At 42.6% G+C, this 22,523-nt stretch overlaps 1 protein-coding gene across 1 annotated transcript; it reads left to right on the top strand.

The window, feature by feature from the left end:
• The first annotated feature begins 3,842 nt into the window (after positions 1–3,842).
• LOC139580173 (leucine-rich repeat-containing protein 3B-like) lies at positions 3,843–9,926 on the top strand. Its single transcript, XM_071408735.1, has 2 exons — positions 3,843–4,501; positions 8,217–9,926. The coding sequence occupies exon 2, from the start codon at positions 8,264–8,266 to the stop codon at positions 9,116–9,118; it is 855 nt and encodes a 284-aa protein (XP_071264836.1). The 5' UTR covers positions 3,843–4,501; positions 8,217–8,263; the 3' UTR covers positions 9,119–9,926.
• The last annotated feature ends 12,597 nt before the right edge of the window (positions 9,927–22,523 follow it).

Raw genomic sequence — 22,523 nt, 5'->3', positions numbered from 1 at the left:
CTCTCTCTCTCGAGCGCATGGGGGGAGAGGAGAGTGGCTCATTATATAAAAACATATTTTTGTGTGTGTCAATTTCGATGGGAAACCAATTGTTTGGTGCCCACAAGGATAGTAAACCAAATGTGTGTGTGTGTGTGTACGTGCTTTCTCCTGAGTGTCGTTGATTATACATAAGTGTGTGTATGTGTGAGCCTGGCTACAGGTGTGTGGGACCTGTCACCCAGCAGCATGCAGTAAAACTAGCTGTGTCTGGCTCAGAACCTAACCAGGGCTGACAAGGGACGGGGGGGCAAGGCATCAGGGCTGACACACACACACACACACCAGGGGTGGAGACACCATGCAGCTTTAATGAGCTGCCTTTAAAAACCATCACACTCCTCCTGCAGTCAGAGGCCTGACAAGGCATACTGAACACTAACTAGACACACAGCAGTCAGGGAAAGTTGGGCAGAGATGGAAAATGTAAACTGCAGCCTGATCTGGTGTATATATAGATAGACATGTACACACAGAGGCTCAGCCAAAATATAACAAACTTCACTGCAGAACATTTTCTCTTATTGCCTTGAACTCTCCTAACCCAAGCATACAAAATACATACGATTATTGAGTACTGCATTCCATGCTGGCACTCTAGCACAATGAGCAAGAGAGATCACTTGCTGGCTATCTAGCACAATGACAGAAAGAAATTTACTGCTTTTGAGGAGTGGTGTGAGGACAATCAGAGAGCTGTGACAATGTGTTCTTGAGGGGTGAGAGAGAGCATATGTGTCCTCTCCATCACCAGCCCTGAGGCAAAGCAAACTTCCACGCTGACAACCTCTGTGACACCAGATTCTCTTTAGCTCTCTTAAGGCTCCGTATTGCAGCTGCAAACCCTGGCTGTGTCTGATAATGTTACTAGCTTTCATATCCTTGCAATGGAGATGAGGATTTAAGGTCCCTCCTCCGGGCCTCCTCCTCCAATGAGCTTTAAGAGGAATTGAGGAAACAAGGATTGGAAAATGTTACTATCAAATCAAATTGTATTTGTCACATGCGCCGAATACAACAGGTATTACAACCTTACAGTGAAATGCTTACTTACAAGCCCTTAAACCAACAATGCAGTTTTAAGAAAAATACCTGAAAAAAAAGAAGAAATAAAAGTAACCAGTAATTAAAGAGCAGCAGTAAAATAACAATAGCGAAGCTATATACAGGGGGTACCGGTACGAGAGTCATATGTGGGGGTACCGGTTAGACGAGGTAATTGAGGTAATATGTACATGTAGGTAGAGTTATTAAAGTGACTATGCATAGATAATAACAGAGAGTAGCAGCAGCGTAAGGAATGTGTGTGTGGGGGGGGCAGTACAAAAATTATGGGTAGCCATTTGATTAGATGTTCAGGAGACTTATGGCTTGAGGATAGAAGCTGTTTAGAAGCCTCTTGGTCCTAGACTTGGCGCTCCGGTACTGCTTGCCGTGCGGTAGCAGAGAGAACAGTCTATGACTAGAGTGGCTGGAGTCAATGACTAGCATTCTCACAAAAGTGTTAATTCTGTCCAGTTGTGAAAGGGCAGTGTGGAGTGCAATAGAGATTGCATCATCTGGGGATCTGTTGGGGCGGTATGCAAATTGAAGTGGGTCTAGGGTTTCTGGGATAATGGTGTTGATGTGAGCCATGACCAGCCTTTCAAAGCACTTCATGGCTACAGACGCGAGTGCTACGGGCCGGTAGTCATTTAGGCAGGTTACCTTAGTGTTCTTGGGCACAGGGACTATGGTGGTCTGCTTGAAACATGTTGCTATTACAGACTCAGACAGGGAGAGGTTGAAAATGTCAGTGAAGACACTTGCCATTTGTTCAGCGCATGCTCGGAGTACACATCCTGGTAAGCCCTGCGGCCTTGTGAATGTTGACCTGTTTAAAGATCTTACTCTCATCGGCTGTGAAGAGCGGGATCACACAGTCATCCGGAACAGCTGATGCTCTCATGACTGTTTCGGTGTTACTTGCCCTGAGCAAGCATAGACGTTATTTAGCTCGTCTGGTAGGCTCATGTCACTGGCCAGCTCTCGGCTGTGATTCCCTTTGTAGTCTGTAATAGTTTGCAAAATCCTGCCACATACGACGAGCATCGGAGCCGGTGTAGTACAATTGGATCTTAGTCCTGTATTGATGCTTTGCCTGTTTGATGGTTGGAGGGCATAGCGGGATTTCTTATAAACTTCCGAGTTAGAGTCCCGCTCCTTGAAAGCGGCAGCTCTACCCTTTAGCTCAGTGATGATGTTACCTGTAATCCATGGCTTCTGGTTGGGGTATGTACGTACAGTCACTGTGGGGACGACGTCATCGATGCACTTATTGATGAAGCCAGTGACTGATGTGGTGTACTCCTCAATGCCATCGGAAGAATCCCGGAACATATTTCAGTCTGTGCTAGCAAAACAGGCTAGCTATCATATCCTTGCATTAGTGAAGAGGATTTAAGGTCCCTTCCCCGGGCCTCCTCCTCCAATGAGGAGTGCTTTCTCAACAATGATTGAGGAAGCAAGTAAGAATTTGACAGCTCTCTCCATCCCCCCTCCCCTCTCCCTTGTTCCATTTTCCTCAAGACACTCTTCTCTCTCCATCTTTCCCTTCCTCCCCCCTTCCCTGCCTTTCACACCCTCTCTTCTGACGTTGTTTTCAGCACCTTCAAATATATTATTGTCTTGCTACTCTGTACATCTGCACTCCTTATTTAATTGAATTATATTGGCGCTAACCTTCCTTTAGTCACGCTTCTGTCTATTTTCTCGCTAAGTAAGAAAAGCTCCATTAAATCATTTTTTATCCTCATTTCTATTTTTTTTCCTGTTCATTGAGAAAGGTGCAAGTGAGTCTTCTCTCTCTATCCATCTCTCTTCTCCACTCTACTTAATGGATGTCCTCCGTAAACACATTTTCAATTCTTCTACGTTTTGGAGATTCCTCCTTCTATTTCAGCCATATCAGACATCAGGCATGTTGCTCTCTCTTGGAGATCATAGCCTTTGAGAACAGAGTCTTTGCTTAGCCTACAATTGGACTCTTTAGGCCTATTTTACGAAGGCTGACAGACAGTGCAGCTGAAGGTCGACTTATTCACATGCAAATTAATTACTTAAAAATCATACAATGTGAATTTCTGGATTTTTGTTTTAGATTCCGTCTCTCACAGTTGAAGTGTACCTATGATAAAAATTACAGACCTCTACATGCTTTGTAAGTAGGAAAACCTGCAAAATCGGCAGTGTATCAAATATGTGTTCTCCCCACTGTATATGTCAACTCACCCCTTGTGTCTCTCACTTGCTGTTTTGCAGCAGCAGTCTTCCAACGACCTTCCGCATTCCCACCACCACCAACTGAAGGCCCCGTCATCTGAACCCAGTTCTCCAAGCTGGGGGTGTTGATGCCAGCAGCCCAGCATAGGGCAACCTGTCATCAGCATCTGGCTCCATGGCTCCAAGGAGCATTCCTTGGAGACAAGGCCTACTCCAAACTATTCAATAACATTCTATATTGCATTTAGTGTCCAGTTTGAAGAAGCACTCATTGCATATGGACTGAGGCCTACACTAATAGAAAAAAGGTTTCCGAAACGGTTTTCGGCTGTCCCCATGGGAGAACCCTTTTTGGTTCCAGATAGAACCCTTTTTGGTTCCAGGTAGAACCTTCTGTGGAACAGGTTCTACCTAGAACTATGGGACAGCCAAATAACCCTTTTATGTTCTAGATCGCACCTTTTTTTCCTAAGTGTGAAGGTCTACTTGGAAGCACACAGAGATGGTCTATAGTTTGGTAGGTCAGCATTTTGTAGATTCTTGTTATCTCTGAGACGAACAGCTAGGAACCCCCCATTAGCAATTACTAATTAGTCATTAGCAGCCTACTTCCCATGTGACCATAGGCTATTGTATTGCTCGGATAATTGTTAGGGAAACGTAATTAAGCGCTGGACATTTTTAGCTTTCTCAGCCTTTACACACTTCCCTTGAAGGCTATGCATGACATTAATCATGGAAAGGTTTCCTGCCTCTAAGAAGTCACGACGTGGGTTCACGGGCACAGCAGAGCGCACAGCGCAGCAGTAACAAATAGCCATGTACTGTAGCAGGCGGTGTATGTGTTGTGAGGAGATGCGATGCTTCGACGCCCCTGTGCCTGCGTTTGACGGCTCATATTCCAATTTAAGCCGACAAGAATAGGTTACGGTTTGGTAAGGGACCATTTCCCCTGTGCCCCTCTTTGTATTTACAGTCGTGTTAATTCCTTCAACAACTAGATAGCGGGGAGTGGAGAGGCAACAACCATCGGTATTGAATGTTGGTAAGCAGACTCCAGTCCATTGGGCTTTTGACGCGGATTCTCGGGCTGCGCTGCATTGCTCGCGAGTACTGTAATCGCAGCTGAGATATGGACGCTGTTCTGTGAAGCATGCTGTACTGACAAATGATCTCCTCCCGGACAACAAAAACTGAAGTGGTAAGAAAGCTCTTATGTTTGCCAGCCTTACATTTACATCTGATGATAGAATGAATGCATATGTCCTTTATACATAATAAGCAAAAGTTTCATGGAGGAGTAACGTTATATTGCATTGAGAAATATGGAATCGTGTTGTCTGAAACATTGTATTGCGTTATTGTTGGGGACCTTTTCATTTTTCATTGTCATGATGGAATATTGAGGTGCAGCTTACATTATCATATCTCAAGGGGTATATGATATTATTTTGTAAACTACATATCAATATCATAAAACACTTCCAATTTAGGTCAGTGGCCTAATGAATTCATAATAGTCTACTGTATGTGCCAAAGGTTCATTCCTTTGGCATATGCAGAATGCATCAATTTAGCCTTAATGTTGTGGAGAGTAATGACATGTAAATGTAGGCCTACCTTTGTGTACATTAATATTTGATTATGTACATTCATATGTGCCATATCAATATTTGATTTATAAAGTTCCCACATTTTGAATAGTTGAATGTATTAGAACATTGTCTGCAAAGGATTTTGTGTGATGTCTGGCAGTCCGGCTGACAGGAACTTTAAATAAGAACGGATTCAGAGAAACTAATTCACATGCATAACAGAAGATTAGAGATACTTTAGCCAAAGTTGGTAACTGCACAGCTATAATAACCCTCATTTGGGTAGAGGGTCCGTGCATCATGTACTAGGACCAAGCTGAATATTGTTTTTCTTCTCCCAGTATTCCTACAATAAGACTTCTAGGCTGTGTCCACTGTGGAAAAGGGGTTTCTGACTGTGTAAGCCCTGCTCGCAGCGGCAAGCCTCGTGAGACAGGTTCTTCTATTGCACAAAGGTTAACCATGTGAACGTCAAACCAATGACTAGAGAATATCCATCACTGCACTGAGGAGGAGGAGGAGGAGGAGGAGGAGGAGGAGGGAGGAGGAATCAATAGAGGATAACATCATGAGGCCTTCCTTCGCTCGATAATTGCAAGTTCCCCCATATCACTTACTGGGAGGATAGTCTAATCTAATGCATTCAAATGTTATTCTTGTAGTCAGACAGTGAGTGCACATTGTACACCAGGCCCTGTGGTTCGGCTGTATTTTTACTATACTTTAACAGTTTATACAGTGGTAAATCAGTATCTTATTGCAGGACTCGTAAGTAACTGAGAGAGTTAGTCAATTGGGACCAGCACATTGGTGGCATGGCAGAGCTGCAACATTTGTTTTCGATACTCTCTTGGCCTATATAATACTAAGTCGTTAGGAAAAAAACGGATGTAACTGAGTAAATGAAGTACTGAGTCTACTCTCGGTCACACACATACACACAGTCGCACACTGTAGTACACACACTATAGTACAGTCACACAGTGTATCAATCCATTCCACTTAGATAATTGGGGTTCTGTATCGTTTGGAATTAGTGGTTGTCAAGTTAATGATGCTATGTTTAGCCTCTCGTCATTTTCTTTATTAGGTTGTGCCCCTCTCCTCCTTATGCATTCAGCAGAACCCTAATAAACCAGACTTCTTCTGATCAACTCAGACAGGGAAACTTACTGTATCACGATGACATGCTGTGACAGGCACCACTAATACGGTTGTTATATGGTCCACTCAGGCCTCCCAGACACTCGGCCATCCCTCACCCTGACTCTGAGAAGACACACAAGAGACACAATCCTTCATATTGAGCCGTGCTGCCTTTCGTAATGTGAATTTAAGAGCCGCTCTTAGATTATGTCATTTGTAAAACAGCCTAAGTGGAGTCTGTCTGGTCAGATAGAGCTCATTTCCCAGAAACTGAACGAACAGTACATTATGTTACAGTACATTATGCCCCTATGCAACAGGCCAATCTGATTGGATGGGAGCCATGTTGGATATAAAGATGCCAGTTACTGTTTTATGTCTTTTCAGTTATCAGTCTTTTCTTTGACTCAGCTGGTTTTGTAAATGGGTGAATAATCCAGGAGGAATATATGTTTCCATTTTAATGTGCAAGATTTACAATTCTCAACCTACGACGAATAAGAGCTCTCTTAAGGTTTAGGCCAGTGTTTTCCTAACTTTATATCCCGTCAGATCTGCCTGTTGCGTACAGGCATAATGTACTGTAACTGTTCTCATCAAGCTTTGATTATTTGAATTCGCTGTGTAGGGCAAAAACCTAAACGTGCACCCAGGGAGTCCTCAGGACCGAGTTTGTGAAACCCGCTCTAGGCTACAGGTGTGAAACTGTGAGCGTCCAGTCCAACTCATACACTTTCTCTGGGGTTTTGTGTCAGTGGAGAAACACATTCTATGTGGCCTTTAGAGAGGATTAGTAAGACGATACTGGACTGTGGCATTTACTGCGCCTCAGCCTGCCTCAGACAGCGCTGCTCCAGAGTCTATTACCTGAGTCGGGCACAGTACTGATGGGCCCGGAAACATTACATTGATTGACCCAAAAGGAACTTACACTAAATGGACCAAAGATTACCTACTTACCGTTGCAGATATAGCCTACATCCTACATCCAAACAGACTTAGGCCTAGATTCAATTAGTTCCAGCATTAGGGCTCTATTGAAAAGTTCCCGTGTTAGCGGAGACTGCATTCACGGTCAATGTGCATATGTCGGCCAATCGGAAATTACCTTTACTTTTCTATCGCAACAATCTGGAACGCTTCAACGACACAGATTGAATAGAGCCCTTAACTCGCGGTAACCGACAACTGCATAGCAGTTTTATTGCTTTTCTTTAGCCGATGTTGGAGGTGCAACTGCGTTGGCGCTGTCGAATCGGTGAGCGGCTGCCCTTGTCGTCATTGTCACGAAACCACCCGCCGTGTTAGAAGTTCAGAACGAGAAAGTGACACTCATTCAATTAATCAATAAGGGTTTGATATCAGCCTAATCGATTTGTCGATTACAACACACACATTGGTCGAACTTGCATAGGATTTCTACTAATGCAACTCAGTGCATCCAATGGCAATGTCCGCTATAGTCGCCTGGAGCCGCTTGCTGATTGGACAGCTCCAACACAGTTCCACCTCCGACATTGCCTACATAAAACAATAATACTGCTATGCAGTTGTCGGTTATCAAAGGTTAAGGCGCATCTGATTGAATGTAGCCTATAGCCTACATCCAAACAGAGTTGGTGCTGTACGGTAGGTGCTAGAGGCCCAGAGATATTCACTCTGAATCCATTAGAGGCTGACAGTACTTTGCCATCTGAAATAACCATGACCATATATCTTTTGAGCGTCAATCTCCCTAGTTCCACTGAATCAGAGCAGGATTGTGGTAATGCCAAGTCACTCCACGGCAACGTTGAAGTAGGACAAGAGAGAAAAAACATGCCAATCAATGAGAGTTCCATCTTCCATCACAGCACTGGCAGGAAGCACCTTATCTGTAATCTGTATGCACGGATGACGGCGTCGCTGATCTCTATCCCACTCCTCCTCTACACTACAGCTGTGTTTTGTCATTTTCTGTTCGTCAAGACACAAGTGCCAATTCATTACAATTAGCCCAGTCAGGATCAAAGTGGGTTAAAAATAACACGTGGCACTTGTATGGCTATTAGGATTACTCACACAGAGATGGTTCTGTGTTGCTTCTGCCACATTAGTGTCATTTGCAATCACTTGTTGTCCTCGTTCCTTTTCTCCATTATTTTCTCTCTGACATTTTTCCTCATTGTCTCTCAGGCCGGCTGGTTGGTGAAGCTGTGACCTATGCAGGGTTGTCTTGGCTAATGGTCCAGGGGCTGTGTACTTCTAGGAGGGTATGCCTGTATCCCACCATGCCGCTGCTGGCAGAATGGCTGCTGTGCCACTCCTTGGTGGCATGCCTGCTGCTGCATAGCCTGGCACTCAGCTCCACCACCGCGGGCCTCCACGGGGCGAACACCGGCTGCTCCGAGAGCTGCTACTGCTCCGAGTCGGCAGACGGCGGGAGGGTGGTGCGCTGCAGCAACATGCGCCTGGCGGAGGTGCCGCATGACCTGCCTAACGACACCCGCCGACTTTACCTGGACGGTAACCTCCTCACCACCATCCCCGCCAACGCCTTTGCGGGGCTTCCTTTGCTCAACGAGCTGGACCTCTCCCACAATGAGCTAACTCAGATGGAACCGGGGGCCTTCCGGGGTCTGGTCCCCTCTCTCAGGAGCCTGGATCTGTCCTCTAACAGACTGACCACCCTGGAGCCAGAGGTCCTGGGGGGCCTGAGGGCCCAGGCCAACCTCACCCACAACCCCTGGCACTGTGACTGCCGCCTCCAGGTGGCTATGCCTCGGCTGGACCTGGAACCGGCCTCACTGGCTGGCGTGGTGTGCCACACTTCGGAGCCCAAGGACGTCGGCGTAGATACAGGGGTGCCCTTCGTCATGGTGGCGGCCGACCTGGACCTGTGCGCAGGGCTCAAGAGGACCACGGACGTGGCCATGCTGGTGACCATGTTCGGCTGGTTCGCCATGGTCATCTCCTACCTGGTGTATTACGTCAGGCACAACCAGGAAGACGCACGGAGACACCTGGAGTACCTCAAGTCCCTTCCCAGCAAACTGGACAGACCAGAGGAGTCCTCTACACTCAGCACAGTGGTGTGAGAAGTAAAATACCAGACCTGGGTCAAATGCATTTTGTCAAGTACTTTCACATTCTGAAAATGTGCTTGATTGAGCTTAATTGTTGTGCTAGGAGGTAGTTTGCACCTTTGGGACTATTCTATTGTAGTCGGTAAGCTAAATCAAGCGAGCCTGTAGTATTTGAAAGTATTTGACATATATTTACCTAAGTCAGGTGGAGACAAAGGAAATAACAGCCAAACACCTCAAAAGGATCAAAAAAGGAAATGCCCAAACTTGGAAATAGACCGGGATACTAGTGTACTGTACAAGTTTTCAACCTGTTCATCACAAGTAATCCACTGGAAACACAATACCTCACGGTAACATTTTCATTCAAACAAATTCACACTCTTTGATAAATGAAGGCCATTAAATTCAATTTTTTTTCTCACATAGCTGTTTGTTATACGAAACAAGGAATTATTTTACACATACATTTGTGAATATTCAAAATGTACTTGCCAATCAGTCTCGGTCTTTATGTAAGATACTCTGTATTTGAAAATGATTTAATTCCAACGAGGTATTGAACGTTTGTCAAGTGCATAACTATTTCACAATGGACTGCCGAGGGCACCGTTTTGTTGTTATTCAGGAATGCATGACGTCATAAAATGTCTCCATATTAGTCATAATACTGTGCTTGGCAGTTTAACAGAGACGGCATTGTTCTTCCAGCAGCTGCACTCATTGAATGTTGGATCTTTATTTTCTGGATGACAACCCCATGTAATCGTCAAACCTTTTACCAGAAAGAATAAAATCATGAAATGCTCCTTCATTTTTATTTTGGCCACAATACCATATTTATTCACAGTTATATTGCATGTAATGTTTAATTTCACACTAAGTCTGCCTGAACATATCACATTTTCATTCATTTTAAGTGAACAATGTGTTGATTATATTGAATCGTGATATTTGACAGACCGTAGTGCACGATGGCAAAACTAGTTTAGAAATATGAAGTGCGCAACTTCAATCAGTGGGTCCAAAAAGTAATTTTATAAGAAAGAGTTCACTGTCTGAAGTCTTATTTCAATTTCCTCCAAGCCTCATGAATTCTTTTGATCTCACTAACAGGTATGTCTTTTAGAATTATTCATCTGCTTTAGGGACAGACTGCACTAAATATGGCTTCTGTCACACACACACACACACACACACACACAAACATGACTAATGGCCACAAAGCACACGGTAAAACTTCACACCCTCAGGCTGAAATTAAAATGATGGATTTGAGCCTTGCTCAACGTTTGGAAACTGGGCCTGCCAATGGGATCACCCCTGGCCACATGACGTAGGATGGGAACAAACACAGAATGGTGTTTTCCTGTCCTACTGGAACTATTAAAACCCTGCCCTCTGACCCTGGTACAGTATCTAGCCACAGTCTGTCTGCTTTCTGTCTGTCTTAAGTGCTCATTTGTGGAGGATGGGAAGATGGGGGTAACCTTTCTCTCCCTTGCGTTTGTCTGTCATCCTGAGCTCTTTAATGACCATGGGGACGTATACACCACCAACCTGATGCTGAACCCTGAAGGTCATTCGCACACACACACACGCACACAAATAAATATAGTTCACATAATAGCCTGTTCAATCTTAAAAATGTCAGTCATGAGCCTTACCAGACTCAGATACATTACCCTCATTAGCATGTGTTTATTTGCATGGACAAATGCACTCACTCACATTACCATACATACTGTAATAGGAGAATGTTTGTACATGGGTGCTATTTACGCAATAAGGCATGAGGGGGTTTGGTATATGGCCAATATACCAGGGATAAGGGCTGTCCTTAAGCACGACGCAACGCGCCTGGACACAGCCCTTAGCCGTGGTATATTGGCCATATATCACACACTCCCGAGGAGCCTTATTGCTATTATAAACTGGTTACCAAAGTAATTAAAGCAGTAAAACTAAATGTTTTGTCATACCCGTGGTGTACGGTCTGATATACCACGGCTTTCAGCCAATCAGCATTCAAGGCTCAAACCACCCAGTTTATAAGAGTGTATAGCCTACTGCTGAACATTATCATATTGGTAGTCTAGCCTCTCAGCTGAACATTATTACACACACACACACATTCCCTCTCACTCTCTCTCCTGGATGTAAGGCATGCTTGATAGGTGACATTCAAACAGTGTCCAGGTGTCTGAGAACATCCCTGTCACCACTGTGACTGAAACCAGAGTCATTGCTCTGCTCCTCAGTTACACCCTGTATTAAGTGAGAAGGCTTTCTCTCAGGAGAAGGAAACGCAAATGTCCTACCTTCATTTTTAAATGCTGTGTCCTCTGGGAAATTAAGAGATTTCCTGACTGCTTTTGATTGTAAAGTGTAAAGTGGCTTATTGTCTTGTAGTTAGACCTACTGTAGTCAATTGGAAGGTATTGTTGTTTAATGAGAATTGAGGACTCATTTGCATTGTGTTAGGCGAATAGCTCATACTCCTGAAAAGTAGAAGATGGGTATAGGAACACACACACACACACACACACACACTGCTTCTGAGCTCATATCCAACCCTTTCAGAGTTACTAAACTCTCTCCTCCCCAGCTGGTTAATTGCAGGTGAAGGGAACAAGTCCTCTTAGTCCATCTCCCTGAATGAGCTTTGTTGTTTCACTGATTACTTCTGCAATGCAACACTCGCTCCATTGTTTACAAAAGGAAGATAGTACGAAGCAGAGAGAATGACGCTTCGGTTTGCAGCTCCTGATTAGATCTCATAACTTTTGTCCTCTGTCTCCCTCATTTCCTAAATTGCTTTTGTGTTCTGTTTGCTTGATTTCACCTCTGTAATCAAGTCCACTAATTGCATCTAATTTCAATCTCCAGCTGTGTATGATATTATGTTGCATCAAAGGTTTTAAAATATATATATATAAAAATATATAATTCTCTGAAAGGAACTGTCTCTGTGGGAGTTGTGAAGGGGCTCCATGCTTGATGCAGCATTATCTTATTTCTTCAGATGCATTCCTAAAGCCCCTTGTTATCCCACTGACTAGCTAGCAGCATGAACACCTGCATCCAGTCCGTGTGGTGCAGTCAGTGGGGCGGCAAACCTGTGTGTGTGTGTGTGTGTGTGCGTGCGTGCGTGCGTTTACGCTCTCTCCGTTGGTGTTCTGAGTGGCACTGATTCTGTACGTGCTGTTGTCCGAGATTAACTGTTTGTGTGTATTACCTCAGAGCCTGTACATCATAGGCTTTCATGAATGTCTGTGTATTTGTGGTGTTAATGTCTTTGATGGAACTTGTCTTTGATGGTGTTTGTATTGGGAGATTGCATGTCAAAATACAGCTTGTTCTTTATTTATGATGTGAGCTTCAAGGAATGAGTGTGTGTGATTTAAACTGAAAGTGTGTGTGCGTGCGTGCGTGCATGTGTGTGTGTGTGCGCGCACATGTATGGTGGGTGTGTATGTGTGCCTGTGTGCGTGCGTACCCACCCTCTAAATGGGTAACCTTGCCTGGGGCGGTGTCACCACTGGGAGCTTGGCCGACCGCAGGAGCCAAATCATATCCTGCCACAGTCTCCTGCAGAACAAAACCCACTCCAGCTGGTAAGCGAGGCCACTTTGTCCCCACATCACTAATGCCATGATTTAGCCTAGATTGATGTTATACTTACATTGTTCCCTAGCCAACGAAGAAGGAGCAAGTCTTGAAAACGGAATCAAGGGTAACACCCAGCCTTGGCTAAGGCCTCCCATAATCTATTCTGTCCACCTACAATTACTGAATGGATGAGCGCTCTGACCTCATCTCTCTCTCCCTCTCTCCCTCTCCCCCTCTCTCTCTCTCTCTCCCTCTCTCTCTCAGCCTTGCATTTAGACTGAATGTTGTATTTACTGCATGGTAGAGCTGCAGACTCAAGGCTACAGCTCTCAGGTTTTGTGTGTGCTGGTATAATGACAGGTCTGTGTAATAATGAGCTTGGTCCACACTTCCCACACACTGTGGTAGCTGCTGTTCTAGTCTGTGGCATTCCATCCTCTTTGATAGATACAGGTAAAATAGCTAAACTAATCAGAATGGCCAGTGTAGTGTAGGGCTAGCCAGCCACTTAGCAATTCAATTCTAATTTCGCCTGAAGCAGCTGAATATCCTCAAATTGGTAGTAATTTAATTTTGGTTCCGCAAATGATTACAAAATAATAATTTGTGTACTTGCAGCGTTAGGTTTTTGTGAAAGTGGCATGATTAGTAATAGTAAAGGATGGATTGCCTTTCTTGTAAAAGGTATGGGAAGGGGAATTGAATGAAGGCTGTCACTCACTGCAATTTCCTAGTGAAAAGCATGAGCTGACACACACATGTTTGTGAAGGGGCTGACTAACCATGAGTAAGCAGCAAAAAAAAAAACATATATATATATAGAGAGAGAAAGAAAGTTGCACACTATATGCAACAATTCAATGGGTTAACCTAACCTACTGTGACGGCCTCTCCCCGCTCTGTCTACTGGGTTTTGCTGTGCTTACTTCCTGCAGGACATTGGTGGGCGGAGTAGGAGAGGTGGGCGGAGCTGGGAGAGTCAATCAGTGCTGATGGGACACACCTGCGACAGCTCAGCTGTGGCATAAAGCCACTGTTTTCCCCATTCAGCTAGAGATTCCTCTCTCCATGCATCTCTTTGGTTGTTTAGTTTGTGGTTTTGGCAGTTGACACCTCATTTATAACCGTCATGCCTCATCTGATTATTGTTGTGAGTGCTTACTTTATTTATGGAATAAATTAATTTGTTATTCCTTTCCCCAGTGTGTGGTTTCCCATTGTTTGTTACAATCTTGAGCCAGGTTGTAACACTACCTACCTCATTGCAAGAAAACACCACATCAGTGGTATTGTATTAAGAATTGGCAGTGGGTGCCTACCACAATATTAAAACCTTGTTCCATTAATGCTGCATGTATCGTACTTGTTATCCTTGCCAAAATCATGTCAAATGTGCACGTGTGGACTGGCAATGTATTAATGCGTTGCTATTGTTCTCTTCATAGAGTTTACAGTTGATCCAAGTGTTACATTTGTAGAGGGGAGAGCATTTCCCCATCAGGTAATGAGACACAGGCCATTCCGGATAGGGTGTCACACATCCATCCAATCTAATGGAGTATGCTCTGTCTCCACCAACTCCCTGCTTCTCTGGCCTGCTCTGGATCAGGTGTATATCAGGTGTCCGGATGGGCTACTGCAAGGTGGTCCTGCCTGTGTAGAATGACGACTTGAATGATAACTGTATGTGCACTTGATTGTGCTGTATTATACAATGGGTGGGTCTAATCCTGAATGCTGATTGGTTAAAACCGCATTCCAGACAGTGTATTATAAAGCAATAAGGCCCGAGTGGCTGTGGTATGTGGCAAATATACCACGGCTCAGGGCTGTTCTTAAGCACTACAGCCCTTAGCCGTGGTATATTACCATATACCACAAACCCCCGAGGTGCCTTATTGCTATTATAAACTCCTTACCAACATAATTAGAGCAGTAAAAATGAATGTCTGTCATACCCGTGGTAGACAGTCTGATATACCATGGCTGTCAGCCAATCAGCATTCAGGGCTCGAACCACCCAGTTTATAAGCAATCCACTATCCATAAAAATGATGCTCATTCATGATTTCGACTGGCTGAGAAATGCTGCCTGTCTGTCTAATCCCAACTCCCAACTGGTTTATTACTATGTGACAACTTGATGTTTATCAAGTTTATCAAATGTTTATATTGAAACAATGTTGCAAATGTCGGAGAGACAAACAGCAAGGTGTTATGGGAATTTTATGAATAATGACTAAACGTAGAATTATAACTAACAGAATTATATCCTGTCTGATGAAGAATGTTTGTCCATAAGAAAGAGGGACTGTTAGTAGGCAAGGAACTGTGGCAGACAACTTGTGACCACTGTGAAACTGATAACAGGGATGGAAGTCTCCCCACCCAGGGAGGGGAGAGACCTTGGGCTTGTTGTAGATTGTATAACAGGTGGCAGACAATGTATGAGAAGAAGAATTGTGAACTATGTTGCTATTGTATCTGAGAGGAGGAGGGACGTTTATGACGAAATGTGAGATATATAGACCAATGTACCGGAAATGATAAGCAGAGCTCTCTAAATAAACATTCCTGAAAATTGTAGCTGGGCCTCCGCCTGATTCATTTCAACCAGTTTCTTACAAATTCTGAGTTTCAGGCTGAGTAATTAATTCAATTGGGTATTATGAACAACTGAGAACAAAATTCTTGTAACAATTGGTCCTTCGAAGCCGGAACTCAATATCTGTCCCTGCCGTCCGAAGGTACCACGCCGTAATACCGTGCACAGGCGGGTCATTGACCCGTAAATTAAAGACCTGTCCCCTGACATTGGGGTTCCATAACAGGCCGGTATATACCTAAGGTCGGCAGAGACGGTGACGGGATCCAACATACATTTCCCAGTCTACAAGACAGGTCAGTAAATCTTTATTTACGAATTTGGTGGGAATGATTTAAGATATCTTGGATTGGATGTTCTAAAAATGCTTAGAATTAATCAATAATAGGTGCTTGATTATTCTTAACAGATTCACTAGGTTTACTTTGTGTTGTAACCAAAATCGATAGGAGACAGGTCCGCATTGACCTGAGGTAAGGTGCACTACCACAAATAAAACTAACTTAATAGATCCGGCCACCTTTGTGACGGCCTGCAAGGTTTGTTAAGTAGGGATATTAAATAAGTGTTGTTAGATAGGACGGTCGTTTTGTACAAATAGGATAACTTATGGTTAACTGGCATAAACTAGCCATAGACCCCATTCAAAAGACATACCTAAATAAAGTCCTAATACCTAAATAGTCTATCTGTATATGGGAAGTAGTCTGAGACTATGAAAAGTAGCGATAGATATATTAAAACAGGTGTGGATATAAACTAGGCTTGGTGAGAAAGGAAGTTGATTCTATGCGAACAAGATAACTTAACCTATTCAATACTGAAATAAAGTCCAAAAATGGAGAAAGGAAGGGAAACCTAATATAGCGGAGTGAGATACGAGATAATGACGTTAAAAGAACAAGCAACAACCAAAAAATAGGCTGCTGGCTAAGGATTTATCACCCCTGGAAAATAGCTTATAGGTTGTAAACGGTGAGACCTAATATCCGATCGACACCACTATAGATAAAGTTTCAAGAAAGGAAAAGCACACAGGTTAAGAGATAGCAACATACACACCAATAGTGAGACACACATAGGAGTAATTTAATCAGAATTAAAGAGCCACACACATAGATTGTGATAACAACTATAAGTAATTAGGTAACGGTAAACAGCACATACATAGATCTTAGATATCCATACACCTAGAGTGTAAGAATAGATCATAGAAATACATAGACATAGATTGTGAGCATAAAGAAAAACACACATAGATTGTGCAGGACAAAACTATAGCAATTGGATAACGGTTAAAAAAAGCACACATATAGATCACAAAAGTAGATACATAAGAGAAATGGCAATGAGACAGAAAAAGGTCAGTAGGAAATGGTTGTGTGGCTGTAAAAGGAGACGGGACCCCAGGACAGGGGGCAGCGGTAGTTTTACAGTGGGCTGTAAATACAGAGACAACGAGAGAGAGAGAGTAAGGAATATCCTTGCTGGGGAAAAGCTTGGACCTTTAAATTAGGGCTATTTTCTGGGAAATTGTCTCTGTACCAGAGTTTGCGACTACAGACAAATATAATAATAGGGTTGTCTACGGGGAGGCTCCGTCATTCCAATAGGGATGGTGGTTCAGCGGTAAAACTTTTGCCTACAACGCGTGAGACTCGGGTTCGTAGCTCAGCCTATGCACCAATAGACTAAAATTCATTATGATTGTAATTTAACTATTTATAGGTTTTGCCCGGAAAGATACGGTTGTTAGTGTTTGTTTAAGATAAAAACTGAACGTTTTAATAGCTTGTTTAGGTTCAATTGAAAGACTAAGTCATTCAAAATAATAGCGAGGCGATTTCGATGTAATACGTTATGTTGCCTAAATGATCTGATGGAATAATGTATTGAGACTGGAGTCGTATTTAAAATGCTGAATCATAGAAGAGACAATTACCTAAACCTGATGAATTATGAATAATAACGGAGAGATACGATAAAGCTGTGCCCATCGAATGTTTTCATTCTTATGGATTGACTGACATACGTTATAAATTTAGCAAAATACGTGGTACTTTTACATTTTGGAGTAGAGAAAGTTGGAAGGTTTGGTGTTGCTCTTGCAATAGACTTAAAGCGGAGCTCAATTTGAGTAGGGGGTATGTTTGCGTAATAGCGTAAAACTGTGTCATTACGTAGAATACACAATAACGTTACTCAAATTGATTTGACAGTGGTTCGGATACAGACTCCCACTCTTTTCTGTACTGCTGGCAGTACAATTTTGATTGAGAGATGTTGATTGATGTTGTAAGTTCTGTTCAAGATCAAACATTCGTGACCAACTATATTCCTTGGGTTTGGCTTGTCGAACCCGTACTACTGCTGCTGCAGTCAGCCAACAATGATTTGCAATTCAGCAGCTGAAATTGCTGCTGCCTGGGCACGGGCTGAGCGCCTGCTGCTGACGTCACTCACAATGCACTTGTGCAGCCAGACAATGAGGTTGTGACTGAGGGTGGGACAGAGAAAATTGTTTGTGTCATTTAGAGGGAAAATGCGTGCATTATAGCTTTGAGTCACTTTTCAAAAAGTTGCTAAAAGTTCCAAATACATTTTCAAAAAGTAGCTAAATTTGTCAGGGTAGTCTGAAAAGATGCTAAATCTAGCAACAAAATTGCTAGGTGGGCATCATTGGTTGGTGTGGCTCACTGGGCTATATTTGGCTGTAAGAGAGGGAGGTCTGAATAGTTTAATCGTAAAAGTTTTGTGATAGTTCCCGGTAATTAATTTTTGGTTTGATTGTTTAGGTAACACCAGTGAATTTGAACAAGAAGTTAACGTATTCTAAACATTATAATCTGTTTCCATTATGTGGAACCATGTCCGGTCGGTAAAGGGGATTACAGGTTAGTTAATTTTATTTTAAAGGGACAGTGCACGTTAATCACAGTTGTGGGTATCTAATGGCAGGATATTCCTATTAAGAATTTTGGGAGACTGTCTGCAAACGGACTGAATGGGTTTCACATATGACCATTGAGGAAATTTAAAACTAATGATTGGAAGGAGTACAATGGAATGATTATTAGGTTTTGTTTGTAGTCAATGGTTGGATTTCTGAGTCCGGGTAGTCTGACAGTGTTTTTTCTGGGAAAAGGAATGCTTTATTGTCTTCATTTGTGATACTGATTTTAAGGTAAATTGAGTAATTGATAATTATGAATGAGTTTATAGTTCTTTGACATAGTTGTAATTTGAACCAATGAGAAGAAAGAAAAGGCATAGCCTTGGATTAACGGTAGACTTATATTAAGTATTTAGAACATAATCCAGGCCAACAGGACAGGGATATATGACATCTGTGGTGATTCCGAATTATTGAGAACACAGAGATAACCTTAATCAACCTATGTAATTACTTTGAAGATGGCCACCATAGACAGGTCATTTTTCCAAAAATCTATGAGTTCAGACAGTGAGACACTTAGTCAAGATTTGGCAACAACCCATATAATTGACAGACTGTTATGAGAAAGTGCGACAGACAGATAGGAGAAAGGGCAGACGGAGGAGCCCTCCCCGCACTGCTGAGACCTTGAAGGTTTGAGAGCAGAGAAGAGAAGGTGGAAAAGGGGGGCCAGGAAATGAGCAAGATAGGAGTGACGCAGAATGGGTAGATAACAGTACTGAGTGGAGACAAAAGGGGTATGAAAACATAGTTGGTTTCAGTAACTAAGGTATTAAACACGGAAACATTGCCCAGAAATTATTCGACACAGCAGGCCGAAATAGTAGCATTGACCAGTGCCTGTGAAATAAGAAAGGAGAGAAAGGTTACTGTTTACATAGACAAGCACATATATATCTAAGACCATACAAAGCAGCACAGATAACTCTTAAAGTAGATAAGACACTTGACAGAGAATTGATACAGGATATACATGAACGAACGCCCCAGGGAGAATTGGACATAAAGAGAATGAAAGAGGCGCTCCTACATGATAAGGTCAGACATAAGGATAATTTACTAATCTTACCTAAGTCATTGTTTAGATAATGCAACATATATTAAATTATTGATGAGACTGATTTAAGATTAGTCCATGTTATTGTTAGATAAAATACAGTGGACTCCCGAAGGAGAGATTTCATTAGTACAGAAAACAAATGCTATGTTTAGCATTCGTTTTGGCTTTATTTAATCATTAGAAGATTTTTATTTAAATAAGTAGAAAGTTGACAGGGATATATGGCATCTGTGGTGATCCAGAATCAGTGAGTTTTCTGGGAATGATAAACTATTGTAGGGCGTGGGTCCCACACTTTGCATTATATACAGGGATACTTAGTGATTTGATCTATGGTAGGACTATGGCAGCAGAATACACAATTATATGTTGACAAAAGAGGAATTTGGCACAAAGGGAACCTCTCTATATACCTCTCTGTAATAATTAAGGCAAAATATTAGGTCAAGATATTATCCCTAGAGTTGGTTTACTAGGATATATGTCTTTAAATAATGGATGACATTTTAGCTAATCAGGTAGAACAAATAAAATGCCAGAGTTAGGGACCAGAACAAGTAGACATAGAAGTTGAAGATATACTAGCAGAACCCATGAGAAGACTTTCTGGTAACCAAACCCGTATGTCCAAGATTTTGTGTCCAACAGGTGAATGACAGGAGAAGGTGATTCACTCAATCCAACCAGGAGACTGGGGGTGGATCCAGTCCCTGAGGAGAATAGACGGGAAGCAGCCCCGTTGGGAAGGCCCATACCAGGTTCTGTTAAACCACCGCCTTTGCCATTAGAATAGCTGAGAGAGTCACGTGGGTCCACGTTACCCACTGCAAGAAGGCATGTACACATATAAGCACTGCTGATCACACACAGAGTTAGGAGAAGAACCGAGAACCAACAGGGTCCGGGGGTTACCTCCTTAAACGAAGATTTCCTATCCCGACCGTTCATCTCTGTGTGTGCTCCTAGAAGTGTGAGTATGGGGTGGTACCTAGCAGACCGACTAAGGGCAGGAGAGGGTTGGCGGTTTTTGGGAAGAGTGGGGGCTCTGAGCTGCATCCTAGTCTTTGAAACCTTTCTGATACATCCAAATCTACCACCTGTCGGTACTAATTATATGACGCCATTGTCATTAAGAAGAAGTAAAAGATAAACTATATAATTCACTGATGAGTGACTAACAAAATAAGGAGTCAAAGAAGATCGAGATGTAGGATTTAAGGTAAACATTAAACAATTCCCTAGGAAAGCAAATAACTGTACAGTTGGGTTGGCCAGATTGAAGTACTCGGCCAACCCACCTCGGTTCACTTTAACTTCTGATGAGTGCCAGTGTTAAAGATACAAGAATGGCACCGAGAACTTAGATTATTTGAATGGCTGAAAGGTAATCGTTAATGTGACGAACTTAGGTTTGGAAGGACAGGAGACAATTCTTAACCTCACAGCACCTATAACTGATATAGGGTGGGCTCGTACCAGCAAAGTACGCATACGATAGAAACTACCAAAAAGGGTGGTCAGGAAATTGCGCCCCGGGGTTATTGGTCAAACCAGTTCGAGTTAGTCATCAGAGGCCAGTTATAGGAGGCTAAGTAGGCACAGGAGGAGTTTTGACTAGGATGGGAGTTTAGATGGATGCTATTGGCATCCTCAGGGAAGTTACAGATTAATACAACGCTATGGATCAAATAGGTGAAGACTTAACCACTACATTATATTGGTGGTTGACAATAAATAAAAATGTGGATTGGATTAATGACATCTATTATAAGCAACAGAGATTCATGAATGAGACTGGGGATGCAGTAAAGGGGTTCTCTGACCAATTATCCGACACCTCCATCATGGCATGGTAAAATAAACTGACTCTCGATATGTAAATTGGCAGAAAAGGGCGGGGTATGTAGAATGATTGGGGTTCATGGCTGTATGTTTATTTTTTTTAATAACACAGCTCCAGACGGATCAGTAACCAAGGCTCGGGTAGAGAACTATGGGGTGGATAATTCTCTTACAAATTGGTTTGACAGTATGTTTGGGAAATGGAAAATTGTCATAATCACTGTGTTGTGGGCCACTTTCACCTGTATGAGTGTTTTGGTTCCGTGTGAATGCTGTTTGATTCTGGGTGTGAAAGGTCTCATTTCCAGGACTCTGGAGAAATCGATGACACTACAGATCGTGAGATATGGACCGATTCCGAGCTCTGACCAGTGGAATGATGAATACATGTCCCCAGACCTAGTAGATGGACCCGGCTCCTTCACATACGAAGAGCCTATGTTGGATGAAACCATTTTTTAATGTTTAGGTCCCTTCTTGTTTTTATGTTTAGACTGTTTTTTGATGAAGATTATAACAAAAATCCTGATAAGAAGAGTTATGATTCTGATGTAGGCCTAGAACAGTCATTGTAAATACATATATTGGTTTTGTGTGGTTGATTTTGGATAACAATAGGTATTTCTAATAAAAATAGAGGTGGGATTTTTAATATTTAGTCAAAGTGTGGATTGTTATCTAATAAAATAGATGTGTGCTCGTGTGTATAATATTTAGTCAAAGTGTGGATTGTTATGGGAATTTTATGAATAATGACTAAATGATGTATACATTTAACGTAGAATTATAACTAACAGAATTATATCCTGTCTGATGAAGAATGTTTGTCCATAAGAAAGAGCTGTAGGTAGGCAAGGAACTGTTAGTAGGCAAGGAACTGTGGCAGACAACTTGTTACCACTGTGAAACTGATAACAGGGATGGAAGTCTCACCACCCAGGGAGGGGAGAGACCTTGGGCTTGTAATAGATTGTATAACAGGTGGCAGACAATGTATGAGAAGAAGACTTGTGAACTATGTTGCCATTATATCTGAGAGGAGGAGGGACGTTTATGACGAAATGTGAGGTATATAGACCAATGTACCGGAAATGATAAGCAGAGCTCTCTAAATAAACATTCCTGACAATTGTAGCTGGGCCTCCGCCTGATTCATTTCAACCAGTTTCTTACAAATTCTGGGTTTCAGGCTGAGTAATTAATTCAATTGGGTATTATGAACAACTGAGAACAAAATTCTTGTAACACAAGGTTTATACAAATCAGCTTCAATTTGAAGTGATTGTTTTAGCTGTGTTGCTGGCTAGCTCCTTTGAACAACAGTGTCCTGACGAGAGAGCAC

The sequence above is a fragment of the Salvelinus alpinus genome, chromosome 1, assembly GCF_045679555.1.
Source record: "Salvelinus alpinus chromosome 1, SLU_Salpinus.1, whole genome shotgun sequence".
NCBI classification, from domain to species: Eukaryota; Metazoa; Chordata; class Actinopteri; order Salmoniformes; family Salmonidae; genus Salvelinus; species Salvelinus alpinus.
This window is presented reverse-complemented; position numbering and strand designations above follow the sequence as displayed.